The sequence below is a fragment of the Xenia sp. Carnegie-2017 genome, unplaced genomic scaffold (genome assembly GCF_021976095.1).
Source record: "Xenia sp. Carnegie-2017 unplaced genomic scaffold, XeniaSp_v1 HiC_scaffold_16, whole genome shotgun sequence".
NCBI classification, from domain to species: Eukaryota; Metazoa; Cnidaria; class Anthozoa; order Malacalcyonacea; family Xeniidae; genus Xenia; species Xenia sp. Carnegie-2017.
Genome location: NW_025813469.1, coordinates 7,668,831 through 7,685,913, shown reverse-complemented (window position 1 = coordinate 7,685,913; position 17,083 = coordinate 7,668,831). Strand labels below are relative to the sequence as shown.

General features: G+C 33.1%; 1 protein-coding gene across 2 annotated transcripts; it reads right to left on the bottom strand.

Moving 5' to 3' along the window:
• Positions 1-507: 507 nt before the first annotated feature.
• On the bottom strand, positions 508-16,701 carry LOC124436805 (neuronal acetylcholine receptor subunit alpha-7-like). 2 transcript variants are annotated; one of them, XM_046986776.1, is made up of 7 exons: positions 16,605-16,701; positions 15,550-15,616; positions 13,105-13,292; positions 12,946-12,990; positions 12,149-12,258; positions 1,155-1,986; positions 508-998 (listed from the first exon to the last, which is right to left on the bottom strand). In XM_046986776.1, the coding sequence occupies exons 2-7, from the start codon at positions 15,602-15,604 to the stop codon at positions 816-818; spliced, it is 1,413 nt and encodes a 470-aa protein (XP_046842732.1). In that variant the 5' UTR covers positions 15,605-15,616; positions 16,605-16,701; the 3' UTR covers positions 508-815. The 2 variants fall into 2 exon arrangements, with proteins under 2 accessions (XP_046842732.1, XP_046842733.1); XM_046986777.1 differs by having other exon boundaries at positions 1,707-1,986.
• Positions 16,702-17,083: the final 382 nt, after the last annotated feature.

Genomic DNA, 17,083 nt, shown 5'->3' with positions numbered 1-17,083 from the left:
AATAACTGATGATAATAGAAGCCTGTTTTAAAAACAGTCAAATAACAGCGATGTTTTCCAGCGATTTTAAAAACGATGTATAAAAAAGCTTTTTAAGTAAAAGGATGCAGAATACATTGAAAAAAGCAGCGAAACAGGCTTTGAAGATATTTATAAAATTTTTAAAGCAGAAGAGCTTGAATAAACCTTCTGACAAGAACAATTTAGCAAAGTTTAAAAACTGTTTTATATTGGTATGTTTTAATAATATTTCATTTAGTTGAAGTGAATGATAAAACAATCATTGAATGAGGCTTTTCCGTTCGCTGAGGCAGTCTGCAGATAACACTGACCTCGGTTTGAATAATTTTTGATGTCATCCAGACTCAATAATTGTTTAATATTACAATGCTGCTTGTTTCTTGTCATCGAACTGCAAAATCGAAAATGTACTCAACAATTTTGTATTCCCATTTGTCTATGAACTTGGGTATCTTTAAGGACAAAAATTTAAGTGATATAGAAATCTTCAACAAAAAATTAACAAATTTACTCATAATTATAAAGGTATAAAATTTACAAGTCAGTGAATACGTATGAGTTGTTATGTTTCGTGCTTGGTAAATGTGAGAAAGCACCGGTTTGTTTTAGTCCCAGTAGACGTTTTTAATAGTTAATGAGAAAACAGTCATGCCCGGCAAAAATGTTTTTGAAACTAATTCATAATATGTAAGCCAACAAAAATTACAGTTCAACCATTACAATATATGTTATTACCAATTACGATTATTTTAAGATTATATATTTAAGCATTGGCAATATAACTAGTTTGTGTGTCATACTGCATATATCAAAATGACAATGAAAAAAATGCCGAAAACCCCAAGGAAAAAATAAAAGGAAAATATATCATATTCCCATGAATCATTATTTTCTGTGGATATTTCCTCCTGTAGATTCGTTGAATTCGTTTCCTCCTGTAGATCCATTGGTATGCTTCCAGCATCACTGCTTGGAGACTATAAGAAACAAAGAAAGACTTGATTGTGTCGAGATCAATGTATCATACATCATTCTATATTTGTACTATTAAAATGTCATAATTATGTTCTTTGCTTAGTATTATCCAAACTTAAAAGAAAAGGAAAGAAATAATCAAATACTTGATGTCTAACCGATTCTTGACATCCTGGATTATGGATACCGCCACTGCTCTCACTGTCGTTGTTGTTACAGGGAGTACTAGAAAGGGGGCAACGCTGACACCCGCAGATTTTTTCGTTGATTTTTTTTTTCATTGTCTTACATATCCTACATATTTTTTTAATTATGCATTCACAAAACTTCCTAAACCAACTGGGTAAAGGCTTTGTTTTGTGATGTAGTTGCAGGGCAATAGCAGTAAGCAAAAGGGACACAAATGTAGACGCCTGAATACAGATTAGAAATAAAGTCAACATTGGTCTAGTGTCGGAGGAGACTGGTGTCTGCTCGTTTACGACTATCATAATCAGATATATACCAATCATAACTGAGATCCCAAGCGATATCCTCTCACCAGAATGGGGAGGAAAACAAAATGAGATACAGGTCAGAGCTGATAGAAACATTGTCGGTATTATTATGTTCAACACATAATATAGTGACTTTCTTTGAAATTCAAAAGTATAAATTAGGTCGTGGAATGGAAATTTGCAACACGTGTACTTAATGGAGCTATGCACAACCTTGGCTGATTTATGTTTATAATGCCAAAGAGAATTGGTTTCTAGGTGGTCCATAATGATGCCTTTGGTTGATGGTGCTATTTTTAAATCTAGGTCAGAGCTATCGTATGTCCAGGAGCCAATTCTCAATTCACATTTTTGAGCATCAAATGGAAAGTCTTTGAGGTTGATATGACATATTGATTCCAAGAGGAGAGGAGAAGCCAAACTGACGTTGCCATTCGATTGTACCCTTGCTTGATAACTAAGGTCATACATCTTTTCACCTTCTCCATTTGCGCTACAAAAAATTGAATTTATCCAGCTGTGCTAGTGAAGGCGTGGGAGGAGGGGGTGAAAATTCATATATTCAGTTGTGTCGGACAGATTTCTTTAAAAAGCAATTCCCAACTTGATGATTGAATATTCAGCTCTTCCCCATTAACATTTTAGATACGATGCTATTAGGCAGGATTTTTTAAATAAATTCCCAATCCTTCATTGCCTAATGTCAAATACTCAATTTTGTAAAAAAGAAATACAAAAAAATGAAAAAATGCTAAAATTTCACAAATAATGTGCTCTACGAATGCATAACAACAGCAAATGTGGTTTTGAGAAAAAAATTTGTTTTGCTTTTCATAAGATGAAAGCATGCAATATAATCAATGTTCATTTTTCTTTTTGCTTTTCATCTAAGTGTTCACTTCATTAAACGATTTTGAATAACATTTCGTTAAAGCATTTCGAATTCATGTTCTATTGCAATGTATTTATAAACTTTCTTATTGTTTTACTTTTGGAAATCCTACTTGCAGCAATAGCTTTTTATACCACTCTTACACACTTCTCTGCCCCTCTAGTCTTCCACATGCAGCATCAAAATTAGTTTCTCTGCACCTTATCATACGCTTTCTCAAAATCAATTAAGACACCATGCATGTGTTTTTATATTCTCTGTATTTCTCCATCCGCATACCTAATGCTATGTTTCGTAGGTAGTATTTTCTGTTAACAGGAAAATATAGTCCTCTTACAAATTCCCATTTCTGTCCTAAGTCTAGCTTCCATTACTCTTTCGTAGAAATTAATTATATGACTTGTACCTTGTACAAGTCTCAAGGTTACCATTGTATTTAAAACATTTTTAGTCCACTTCTCATACATTTCTCTGCATTTACTTTATCTTATAAATAGGATCAATAACTCAACAGACACTTCTCTTAGACACTTTCACAATCTTCATCATTTTGAAGACACTCCTAATTCATCTTTTCTTATATTTGCAAATTACAGGTGCACGAAAAGCATCTCCTTCACATTTAGTACACCTCAAAATTTCCTTACTTATCAACTCTTTGGACCGCTCTCGGCATCTTGCTAACAAATTTCTGGTATCTTTCAATATATTTCCATTCATGTTCTTGGTTTCCTTAAACTGTGACACATTAATCTGCATATCTTTTTCTTTTCTCATCTTTTTTTTCTACCATTTTCACTCTGCATTTTATTTATCATATACCTAGTTCTAACCTCCATAGTTCTTTGGCAAAACACTAATCCTTACTTTTGGCTAATCAGTCACTATTTTGAAATTATTTTTTCTTTGTGATAACATCGTCTAAATAAAATTTACTCTATCAGTGTACTTCTACCTCCATCTTTAAAGTCATACTATGTTCTTCTGGACTCTGTAATAAGTACTCATCACAGCCATTTCAATTTTCTCCCAGCCCACTTTTTTCTTAATGATCCTGTCCTGGATAACGTACCTGCCCACTAAATCCTTGTCATATATTTTACCTGCAGCACATGTCCATTGAATTCAACAACAATTAATACTATCTTGCAACTAGTCATACTATCTCTCATTTTATCTAGCAGTCTTTAAATTTTCTTTTTCTCTTCTAAATCACAAACTACTTGCTCTAAATTGAAGATTACATCTTAAATATTTCATTTTAATCGTATGACTCAATCTGAAATGATATTCACATCACGAAAATTTTTATCAAACTTCTATTTGTGACAAAATTTTAGTCCAATTAACTGATTTAATGTATCTTAAAAACACAAGATATCTACTTTTTGATCAACATAGCCGAAATTGGAAGTCCTAACTCTTACTGCTAAACTACTGCCTTTACTCTTTTTGTCCTTATTTGACCTATGTTTTCCTGTTCTTTTTTAAATACATCTGTCCACTTTACATCAGTATCCTGCAGGATAAAGATACTGATGTATCCTGGTGACAGTTGTAAATCGTTTAATTGGGCCTTAAAGGGGAACTCCACTAAAAAATCAATATTAATTCATCGAATAGATATATGTTAAACCATATTAGTTAATTGCTAAAATATTTCTGCTCAAATATTATGAACGATGGAGAAACAGATTGTTAAAGTTTGTATTTTTGTTTGAAGCCAAATTATGCAGACGATGTATTGTCAGCGGCTTTAATTTTTGACGTTATTGCGTGCTTAACACGATATATTTTACTGTTTTTGCTGGCACACTATATAAATACATAGCAAAAATAAGCAATAATATTTTCTATTTTTTCTAAGAAAGCTAATTGAGTTATTTTCGTGAGAGTCTTGATGAAGTTATCAATGATATTTTACGGGTAAGAGACATTTTTGGCAAATAGTTTGAGCCAAGATGAGTTAGCGCCAGCTCAGATTTATATGCTTGTTAAGGTGAAGGTGACGAGAATCACGAGATGAATGTGCTTCCAATTGCTTTAGGAAATAATGATTGGTAATTTGCTTCACATGTCTTCCATTTCCTTTTACTTTTGAATGTTTATTTAAACACAATTCACAATGTGTATTTGTCATAATAGCCAGACAATAAACCGAGAAGAAAAATGCGTGTGCTGCCATGAAATCAGCCAACTTTGAGACAAAAGCATAGAGGTCAACAACCTCTTAAAAGAGACCAGACCTTGCAGTTTTAATACGTTTCATACAGGTTTTGCTGATGTTTGCCTCAATCGACGGGTTCTTGGTACCAATATAGACAGAAGTATGGAAACCAAGTGTACAATGGCGCTGAAAATTACTTGCTACCACACAACATATCGTCAGCTTGTACGTTAGTTTGGTGAATCATTCGAAGAGAAAAATGATTTGTTCTTCCATCATGAGCTGTCTTGTTTTACAACAAAATTTCCATTGCTATTTTTAGTCATTTTACTGACTTATACTGTGAAATTACATCTTGCTCTTGTGGACGAGTAGTAGTGCAGCTGTTAGTGACAAAAAAAAAACACCTAGCCCTTCACTTTGATGATACAAGTATGAAACTTTCTCACATTCTTGCTATGCCTAGAAACACAAAACTTTGATATATTGCGTGCTCAATTTAATCTAGAAAATTATTTTTCGATCAAGATGTAAACACAACAAGGTATGCACATGTAGTGTCAATAACTGCTTCCCTCGTAGAATATTATATGACTCATGGACTGGAAACTATGCATAGTTTGTCAAAAGGACACTGCAGAACGTCTACAATGCTCGTCAAACTCAAAAAGAAAGGATAAAGGAGTTGGGTACTCCTCATTTGCGAAAAATCTACAAGAATTTATTAAAATTGATATGTTTCCGGTGAATCTAGACGTAAAGGGTCTCGATGGAGGTAATGGAATAGAAGAAACGCTGAAAGAACGCCAAGCATCATGCCATAAGTCATGTAGGGATCTTTTCAAAAATACAAAGTTGCAACTTGCCCCGAAAAGAAGCTTAATTGCGGAGAAGACAGACTAAGAAAAAACATCTGAGATCGAAAAAGGAAGTCCAGTTAAAGCCAGAAGAGCAAGCTTCCCTGCACTTTTCAAGAACGAGTGCTTTTTTTGTGATAAACCAGACAACTCTTCAAACGTTCGTGCAGCTTAAACGCTTGAGATAGACTGCAAGGTTAGAGAATTTGCTGTTTTGCTAAACGACAGACAACTTATAGCAAAAGTATCGAATCGTGATATGGTTACAATGGAGGCAAAGTTGTTGAATATGTCGGTGGATCGCGAATGGTTCAGAACGATTTATTTTATTTAAGAAAATACGAGTTTTACATAAGATAGCTCAACATAATCAACCTCACTAGAAATACTTCTATAGCACGTTTTGTTCATATCACCATATTTGGTATATGGTCAGCGGTTAATATATTTAATACGAATGCTACTTTAAATAACACCAACAAAAGTACCATCCTAAATGTCTTATTTCTCTCCATAATCGAGGAAGGGAAATGAAGGCTGAGAGATCAACAAACCCTGAACGTTCAGGACCAAACCTTGATGGGCTAGCGTTTGCTGAACTTATTGCTTATATTGAAGAACAACTAGAATCAGATTGTCTAGTTTTGTTTAAGATGACGGAGCTAACAACATATTTTAAAATGAAGTTGAAGGCATTAGGAGTTGAAAGTGGATCAATTATTACTACCAGACTGAAGGAAAGAATCTTGATTGTTTTTCCCAATTTTACTGATCAAAGTCAAGGAGGAGACACTACACTTGTATTGAAACATGAAATTGAAAACGCTCTTAAAGGGGCAAAGGAAAAAGATTCGGAAGCATGGCATTTAGCAAAAGCGGCTATGATTATAAGAAGAGATATATTTCAAACAAAGAACTCGTTCGACGGAAAATTCTTCGAAGATTGTCAAAAGGATTCTGTTCCAGCATCATTAAAATTTTTTATAGATATGATACTTAAAGGGGCCATTGTAAACAAAAAACTGGCAGAAAGAGATCCAAATCAAGCTTGCTTAACCATCTCTCAACATATTGTCTTCAATTGCACTTCACGAGAGCGTGAAGCGTCAAGACCTCATCACACTAGAGAAAAGGAATGTCCGGTACCAATATACAGTTTCTCAAAATTCATGGAACTACGAGAGATAAATCACTTATCGACGCTTTTTTCAAGTTGGGATTGTGCATCTCGTACGATCGGCTTTTATCTGTTTCTTCCGACATTGCTAATAAAGTAATAGCAAGGTTTGAGAGTGATGACGTTGTTTGTCCGTCAAAGTTACGGAAAGGATTGTTTACAACAGCAGCAGTTGACAATATAGATCATAATCCCACGACTCTTTCCACGGTACAGCAATTTTGCTCGTGTAGCATCCAACAGTTGATGAAAATGGTGAGAGTAGAGAAGTAGATTCATTTGATTCGTTGTAAATGCGTCAAATCACACTTAGTTTGTACTCGTTTGCGTAATTGTGGGGGTGATTGTCAATAACATGATGGCATTAAAATCATTTTAATATTATTGTTCTTAGTTAGGAACTTTTCCATTGTATTTAAGAAAGAGCAATAACACCAAACAAAAGTGCTGAGTCAGCACTTTTAAAACACTTTTATAGTAGAATATTTCATAATTTCTTAAAAGCACGATTGATATCAGACATTTTAAATGAGCGACGAGTTTTTTAATCGTAAACATGTTTCGGCATGCTTATGCCATCTTCAGTACATAGAGTGAAAGTAATTATGTTATTTACATGATATATATATATGTGTATGTGACTATCGTTAAGTGTATTAAATTACAGAATTGGTGTTAGATATTATATTACAGGTTAAATATTGTATTAATGTGGTATATTTGTTTGTTGAGGTCTGGTTTGAGCTTTTTGATGTAGAGCGCTTCTTTCAGTTTAAGAGAAAAAGGAGAGTTGGCGGTGTCTAAGATGCGAAAAACATGAATGGTTGTATTTTGATTTGCAATGTGGTGAAGTGTGAAGGTGTTTATAAATATGTGAGTTTTTGTCGGAATGTGTGTGCTCTTTGATGCGTGTGGAGAGATGGCGAGTTGTCTCACCAACATAACGGGAATTACATCCCGCACATGAGAATTCATAAACCACGCAAGATTTGAGTAGAGATGGAATACTGTTTTTGAAACTAAAAAGATTTTTTATTTTGTAAGATGAGAAGACCAGTTTGATTTTTAAGTCAACACAGAAGCGTTTTGTTAACTTCCGTAGTTTTTGTTGAGTGGTGTGTGAGTATGAGCCAATGTAAGGAAGTTTGAATTAGTATATGTTTTGTTTGTTTTGGTTAGGTTCGTCTGATGCTTGTGTGTCTGATTGTATTTTGTCGTTGAATGATTGGATGACTTTGTCTATGAAATGGACAGGAAAAGAATTTCGTTTTAAAGTTTCAATTAGTGTGTTAATGTCATTTTCGCAGCCGTTTGTTGTATTGTTGATTCTGTGAATGCGTTCAAGGAGAGTTTTTATAAGTCCTGTTTTATAATTACGTGGTGTAAAACTAAAAAAGTTCTTTAAGAGTCCGGTGTAAGTTTTCTTGTGAAAGACGGAAGTTATGCAATTGTCTGAAGTTGTGTCTTTAGTGATAAGTATATCTAAGAAAGGCAATTTATTGTCCTGTTATTTTTCTACTGTAAAGGTAATGTTTGTGTGTTGTACATTTAAATCATTGAGGAATAATGAGGCGTCGTTTTCGTTGTTAAATATAGAAAAAATATCATCTATGTAACGTCTGTGAAAAGGAACGTTTGGTCCGTCGTAGTTAGTTAACCAATTCTTTTCATGATAGCCCATGAAGTTAACAAAACGCTTCTGTGTTGACTTAAAAATCAAACTGGTCTTCTCATCTTACAAAATAAAAAATCTTTTTAGTTTCAAAAACAGTATTCCATCTCTACTCAAATCTTGCGTGGTTTATGAATTCTCATGTGCAGGATGTAATTCCCGTTATGTTGGTGAGACAACTCGCCATCTCTCCACACGCATCAAAGAGCACACACATTCCGACAAAAACTCACATATTTATAAACACCTTCACACTTCACCTCATTGCAAATCAAAATACAACCATTCATGTTTTCGCATCTTAGACACCGCCAACTCTCCTTTTTCTCTTAAACTGAAAGAAGCGCTCTACATCAAAAAGCTCAAACCAGACCTCAACAAACAAATATACCACATTAATACAATATTTAACCTGTAATATAATATCTAACACTAATTCTGTAATTTAATACACTTAACGATAGTCACATACACACATATATATATATCATGTAAATAACATAATTACTTTCACTCTATGTACTGAAGATGGCATAAGCATGCCGAAACATGTTTACGATTAAAAAACTCGTCGTTCATTTAAAATGTCTAGAATATCTCAGAATGTATTGCTCAAACGCAAAAGTTGTAATATAGTTTTTCTATTGTCTTTAGCTGTTGTATTAGAATATACAGAGAAATTGCGATGACTCCCAACTTTTGTTTTTTTACTAATGAAAACGTCATCAAACACGACATGCGCAGAACGCGTTGTAAATGTAAAATATGGGCTGGCCCTATATCAAAATTTTGTCTTTTAAAGCATGGTAAGACTATAAGAAAGTTTAACCCTTGTATCATTCAAGTGAAGAATTTTGTCATAAACAGTTGTACTAGTTGGTGCATGTATTCAGATTGTTTTTTGGATTGAAAGTAATGCTTTCCCACAATTGAAATCCAGCACCTGGTCACCTCATTCATCATTTCATCTATATAAGCATAATTATTTGGTGTTTTTATTTGTTTTGCAAACTAGTTGTTATTTTTCCTTAGCACATACCATTTCAATTCGTTTTCGCCAACTTCCCAACCTGATATACGTCTGCCTGCATTCAAGTTAAATTAACATTACGATCCATGATTGCTAGTTGAGCTTAAAGAGAAATTACGTTTTAAAAAATTGCTCTGGGTTGGGAACATATTTATCATAAACGAATGATATGACTCCAATTAAACAGTAAGATTTTTGTAAATTTTTTGAAGTGCTTTATCGATTTCTCATTGGTAATGACTTCCTGCAAAGCAATATGTGCAAGTGAGCCAGCTGCAGTCAACCACATGATCGGTCTTTTATCCTTAGGAGATAAATGAGGATGTAAACAAATTATTATGTACTTGAAATCAGTGGAGACTACCCACTAGTGTTTACCAATGATTAGAAGCAAAAGTAGTAGCATTTTTCGGCATTCCCTTACACGCTGCCAACACAACCACAAATGATTTCAGATTTTCCGTATGCTGGATCTTACGTCTTTACAGCATTTTCTCTATGCCTTCTTCATAACTTCTTTGATACCCATTTATTCAAGAGCTAAACATTGGCACTAAGACTTGATACATTGGTAGATGCTTTTCATTTTTGCGGTAGTTGCAAATTAATGGTATGTTATAAGACATCAAACAGGAGCCTTGTTTATTATTGAATTCGGAGTCATTTGCAGCCCTCGTATTCCATAAAATTGAGTAAAGATACTTTTCTGTGACTTGAACAACACTTAAATCAATTATAACGTTTGATTTATCATGCATGAATATATAAGTTTTCTACTTTACAGAATGCTTAGGACTTAACCAAATACCATCACATTATAAATCAATGCTTGTAGAGTGCTTAATTTTGTTAAAAAATATTTTTATCTTGTCACCCAAAAATCATCGACAACAGGAAATAATATTGTTTTTTATATTTTGCAGCATTGAGATGACCCAGCAAAATTTAGCTTGAAATTTTTTAGTAAGATTTTAAATGTGCTTAAAGGTATTGCCACTGAATAGGAATGTTGCAGGAGAAAGGTTATTTCCCACTACAGTTCCTTTAGCTTAAGGTTGCTACTTCAAACAAATATTGTGAATGTTGATGCACACAGTTTTAGTAGTAACCATATTGTCATTCCAAATTTGCTTTGTTGATTTAATGGCCTTTTCACATTTCTTGTACTTTTTGAATGGTTATAACAAATGACTTGAAAAAGAAAGAATTTTCCTTCTGTAGAAGGAGAGGTAAAACTTAAATCTTCATTAGTACTGACGAAGCTATCCTGAGATGAAGGATAATACATGGAATCATCACTTTTTCCAATTTTCACTTTTTTCATCAGTTGAAAAATTTTCAACGATTATATCTTTGTTTTTAATGGGAATGTCATTAAAGAAAGTAAATATGCAAAAATCAATAGCAGCAGATTAATTTCACTTTGTTTGAAGCAAAAACTGTTATGATCTTACAGGTGGTGTGTCATGGTGCTGGAGTTATTACTAACTTTGAGATTTCAGTTTCTTTTACAAATGTTCGAAACAGAAATTTCATTAAACTACTTTTTTTTGCAGTGGTTTTAGTCCCAGGAATCTTAACACTTTCAATGTAATGATGTATATGCTTTCAATATCATTGTTATAAGCCTTTAATTTACCAAGAGCGATTTAAGTACTGGAAATTTTTATGCATGCTTATATATTTGATTCAAACTTGACTGCCTTAAATTTTTGAAAGTTGGATAAGCTATGATAATAATCAAATATTTTTGACTCAGCATCTGATGCAAATCGTTTTCGACTTTTAAGTCCAGGGAGTATCTTTTCTGTAGACTCTAAGCTATTAGGAATTATGAGCTCCCTGTAAACATATACTTGTAGACATAGTGTCTGATGTTTTTGCTGGCGTATATTTTGCCCTCAAACCCTTTCTATGTGTCCAATTGGTAAACGAAGGAAGATTATTTTTGTACCTTTTGTTATTTGGATCCTGTTTGTACCCAAAGGTACAAAACAATACAACGTAATGAGAAATATTGTAGTGTCCTTATAATTATTTGTCTTTCCCTGTCTTCAAGCTCGCTATGATGTCAAAAACTAAGCCGATGAAAAATTAAATCACGTCTGAATCAATATGGCATTACGTTGTATTAAAATGCGAACTCTCGCAGGTTGTTTCTCTTTCGTTAATAATATTTAAGCAGAAATGTTTCGCCATTTGCCTAACAATAGTTATGTCTATTAAAGTAACCTATGTAGATATTTGATAGGAGCTCCTTTCAACCAATCTGGTATGAAATTCAAACAACTGATTTGCATATTCAATTTGGTTTTACGCTTATTTCTTTCCTGACGTACTCTCTGCATATGTATGCGCTTGTAACCAGAAAAAGGGAATATAATTCAGGCAGTATGAGTTCTTGCAAAATATCATGTCAGTAGACTCAGAGCTATAGACCTTCTTTCCGTAAATCATAAGCATAATATCGGAGGGATCACTTCATTGAGGAATTCGGTGATATATATATTTTACTCTACTATTCACTGCATAACTATATAAAGGATAGTCTTATAATTTAATAGGATCCTTGACCCTAACCCTTCTACAAAAGGGGGTCATTTTAGGATAAGGTATTGTTATAGTATAACAATGTTTGTCTCGTTGTTTTGTAGTATTATACAATGTTAAGTTTAGGGAAAACCTAATAATATTGCCATCATTTCTATAGGTAAAAAAGTCAATTTACTGGCTTTCAGTGTTATAATCACATGTATACGCAATAATTACATATACAAGTGCATTTTACATTCGGTACAAACTCAAGGGATAAAATGTGACCAAACGTTTGCACAACTTGGTCAATCTTCATCCAACCTACCTATTATAAAGTGTCAAGTCAGGTATCCATATTTTTTCTGCGCTGATATGAACATGCTCGTTTCCTCCATACTCGCTTGCATTCCACTTTAAATTAATATCTGTCCAATACTGAAACAAGGTAAAAATCAAAGAGACAAGTTGATGTTTCATGAAACTTTTTAAGAAGTCTATGAAAATATAGGATTATTTTTAGTAACAATGGCGAAAGATTTCAAATAATGTTGTGTTTTAAACAATCTTAAGTTACATTCTTCAAAGGAAAATGAACAAATTGTAAGTGTTACATGCTGTTATGATGTACATGACAAATTTATAGTTGATCAAACACATTGCTCATAAATTACGATGTAGTATCATTACTACAGACATCACACAACATAAGAGTTCGCTTCATGATGAAATATTGTATGGAATACATAAATTTTAGCCACAGTCGCCTAAACACTAATTAAAACTTCCCTGTTTTGATAAAAAAAATTTAGACAATTATTCAAGTGCTTTGAAAAATGACAGTCACCAGTAAATAATGTTTTTGAATAGTGAGTAATACTATTCTCTTACATTTTTTGGAACCACTGACTATTTAAATAAAAGGCATAACAACGGTAATTCAAAAAACGTTATCATTTTCATTCATCGTTTTGACTTAGTTGATTTGTTCTGTTATCATCATTATTTAGTAATTACAAATTTGTGGTGTTTGTTAGTGCTGTGTTTAACTTTTAGAGATTCGTTCAATAAGAACTTATAACAATTTTTGCAAAAGAGAACTTTATTTTTAGTGGTTATAATTACCGTGCGTATCCAAACTAAGGATTTGGCAATTTGGGCAGGCTCATTCTAAAGATAAAATAAGATAAAATATTTCTCGGTACTTATATGGTAATAAAGATGTTATACAGTAGGCTTCTTGATGCAAAGTTTCATGATAAAACTATGAATAATCATACTTACAAAATCTTGTAGTTGATGGTAAGTGAGCGAAAAATAAACTTTGACGGGACGAAAATCGTTTTTAAAAGGTCTAGAGTTGTTGTTATAACTACTTGAATAGTTATCAAAGGGCCTTGCGTCCGGACAGTAGTTTTTCAACAAGTCTTTAATCAACCTTGCTTTTTCGTTGTTTCCATTAACAAGGTTACCTGAAAACAAAAACTCACTTAAAACTTAACTATGGCGAAATATTTGACAGGCGGATAGCAAATTTTATTATCAACATACGACTAATATAAACAACAGTAAATTAGAAACAAAAGGGTTTTTATTAATGGAGTTTCTTCTGTAACGTAAGACATCTTAAAGTGCAATTACAATAACTTATACGAGTCTTAAAATGTAAGAAGACATTTCGAATATGAAGATGACAGGCTAGCAGTAGACTTTCAAAACAGCCGTTAAATTAAAAGAAGATTGGAAAAATTAAACGTTTTTTAATCATGACGTTTCGTAATAAAGTACAAACATTACGTTTCGTCTTAGCTAAAGTTATCTTCCTATAGAATAACATTTATTAAAACAAGGCTTCAAAATATAAGCAAATATTTGCCTATTGACTGATTATTCAATTGCATATAAGGAAAAAAGTAAGTTAGGATGAAAATGAAATCACAAAGTGGAAGGGGCCAAAAAGAAGGGCAACATGATAAAGAAGGTAAAGAGGAGCTACTATAAGAGAAAGAATAACAAATAGTGGTGTACAAGATAAGGTTTTTCTTTAAAGGGAGAGACTCCAAAGTTTTCTGATACTCTGGTGAGCAAATGACGTTTGATTTCTCTCGAATACGACACACTTAAATGAGAATACAACACCAGATCTCACAAACTTATGAAACGTCTCTTTAAATAAATAAAGAGGAGAAACGTTTAGAGGACAAAAAAAATAAAGTACACGTTAGTATGAAGAAAGCTCACTGCACAGAGTATATTGATTTTAGTGCTAACCATAATGTAGTATATGCGAGTAAAAGGGAGGCAGAAGTACTTTATTTTGTTAGGAGAATTGTGGAGGGATGGTTTGGGTTCAATCATATTTTTAGAACGCAGTGAACATAGTTTTTAAAACTGAAATATGATGTACAGTTTTCCTCTAACAACTTCAAGTTGAGTGTTAAAATCTTCATAGCGGAAACAGATATTGAAATAACTATGAGGTAAACAGTGGATTAAAGAGCGTTTATATTGAAGGGGAATGAAATATTGAAAACCATTAAAGAGACCAGTGAAAGTGGATTTAAGATAAACAGAGGTGAAAATCTTGCTGTTTGAGCAAGTTACTTGGAAGTCAAGGAAAAGAAGTGTGCCGTCTTTTTCAAGTTCGGACGTGAACGAAATATGAGGACGTTTTTGGTTAAGGTAGGTAAAAAAGAGAGGTACATTATCCAATTATCTAACAAAAAGAAAGCAATCATCGACGAAGCGTTTGTAAAGAATAAGTTTGAAAGTAGAGAGACAGTTGCAAAGCCATGAATTTTCATTAAAGAACATAAAGATGTTAACGAATAGCGGGCCTAGACTTCTGCTTGTAGCCATGCTGTTAATCTGTCGGTAAACCCAACCGTTAAAGTGAAATTAAAGTTTTTGACTTAGAAGGAAAGAAGTCAAGTAAATTGTGAGTGGTCAAGGGCTTATAGAAGAACTTGTTATTTATAAAGATATGGTTTGCGATTATAGCAATTGTTTTATCATCTGGGATATTCATGAACGATGATTTTACGTCAAAGCTTGCCATCACCATGTCAATGTTGAAGAGTTCTTTGACGAAAGTGAAAGAATTCAAGATTAAATAGAAATTGGTAGACATTGGAAAGAGGAAAGGAAAGGTGAATTTAAAATAGTAGCGAGAGACTTGCCGAGTGGAAATCGAATTCGAGTAATAAAAATTAATGCCCAACATAAACTTCTGATTAGAGCCATAGAAATAGACCAAAAAAAAACAAATTGTAAAATTAAATTTAGCTTTGTAGGGATAGTATTGATACTGGTTAAGATGTCTCTTAGAGGAATAGAGATGAATTAAATTTAGGGAGTCAAAATAGTATGCTGACACTTGTTCTCGTAGGGTCGTTGTATGTCTCTTGCTTAAGATTTTGTTTTCAAGCAACTCTTTACTTGATTTGTGTGTTTAAGAGTAAGTTTATATACTATTTGAAGACTCATATAAATGATTTTCTTTATACCTGAAAATGTTAAAAGATAAAGAAAAAACATTATCATTACAAAGACCTTTTTCTTCCAATTTTTTTGCCATAATTCCTGTATTAAAAGACTTTTTATGTACTATATACAAATAGTGAACTTAATACCACGTTGATACAACAAAAACACTTCCATTTCAAACCGTAGCTACTTCTATGAGATACATACAGAAACATTAGCAACTTCATTAAAATGTATAAATACCTTTACATAGTAGAAAAACGAAGAGAGGTATAAGCAAACCATTGTCCAAATGCATAGTGGCTCAATTCTAAAAAATTATTAATCGCAAAAATGTACGTTTTGTACTGGTTCACACTATCTGTGTTGCGTGTGGAAATAGAATCAAAATTAATTCTTATACTTTCGGTAACATCGGTCATGATGTTTTGAAAGGGCATGACCCAACTTTACAAGCAAATAACTTTTAACAACAGGTGAGTTTATCTTAACCCTTTACAAATAAGTGGCTTTCAGTTTACATGGAAAGTCTTGAACTGTAATAAAGCATAAAGGAATAGGTAAGTATCATCAATTGATCTTTGCTGGTGTGGAATTTAGTTAGTATATAAATAAATTTCAACAGACTTTTTTATGGATAACAGGCATGTGTTCCCTACAAAAGATTAATTAATTCAGCTCAAAACAGCATCTGAACCTCTAAAAGCATCTAAAATAGACAGCATGCTGACGGACATTCATGGACCAAACAATATAGATAGAGTGGATAAAATGAGTCTCAGTCTTTAAACAAAAACTCGCCAAAAACCACAGGAGGCAGCGCAACAGGCAGCTTGAAAGGAACGTCAACAGAGCTCAAAAATAGCACTCAACCCTTTACCTCCCAAGTTTTCAGGTCGTTTGAATCTTAAATAGCTTGCTTTATAATGTCATATTCTGTAGCGCAGGGATAAAATGGCTAAAGTTATTTTTTATAAGAAAATAAGCAATGTAGAGTAAAGGAAAATAGTTACAGCATATCTCCTAATGGAACAAGATTCTTGCTGGCTATATGGAAAAGGCGAGCTGACAAACCTTTTGGCATAGTTCACAACTATACCTTGAAAAGTGGACTCCATGCGGAGGATCAGGTTTTCTTAGACAACATTACTTTCGTTAAAAAATACTCAATCAAGCGCCTAAATTCTCAAGAGCGATAAAATTAAGCACATACGTCAAGGTCAACAATAAAATTAATCTTTTTAAAAATAGCATGGCTTAAAACATGAGGCTATATAACTGGAACTCAATTCACCCACCTTATTATTATTTCTACTTTACGTTTAAACGTTGGCGTCTGAAATTCCTCACCAAACTTCTTGTTCACCTCTCTTTGTAACACCAAGGACGAAAAATAAAGGAGCAGGCTCGTCGTCCTCTATTTTACTTGCAGAGATCACGTGGGTTGGCAACGCCAATTCTGTAAACCAATAAAATACTTGACACGATACTTCCTCGCGCGAGCATCACGAAACATACAAATACACAGATGAAAGTAAAATTGTACTGTACTATTACTAACTATAAATATTCATCAAATCATAACAAAATAATTCATTCGCTATAGCTGAGTTTTATCTACAGCTGAATTTTCATTAATCATTAAAAACCGATGTTAGCTAAATCAACCAAAAAAAGCCAACGGAATTAAAAAATCAATCCCGATAACATGAGACCCGAAAAATGTTTTCCTTAAATTTATCGGTTTCGCACATTCATTACTTTATAAAAAAATGTT

Excerpts from the sequence above, each read along its gene's own strand:
- LOC124436805 (XM_046986776.1), bottom strand. The coding sequence starts at position 15,604 with ATGCATTTGGACAATGGTTTGCTTATACCTCTCTTCGTTTTTCTACTA. Across the intron at positions 12,991-13,104 it reads ACCATCAACTACAAGATTTT|AATGAGCCTGCCCAAATTGC; the intron begins GTAAGTATGATT and ends TTTTATCTTTAG. Across the intron at positions 1,987-12,148 it reads GACTTGACACTTTATAATAG|CGCAAATGGAGAAGGTGAAA; the intron begins GTAGGTTGGATG and ends AATTTTTTGTAG.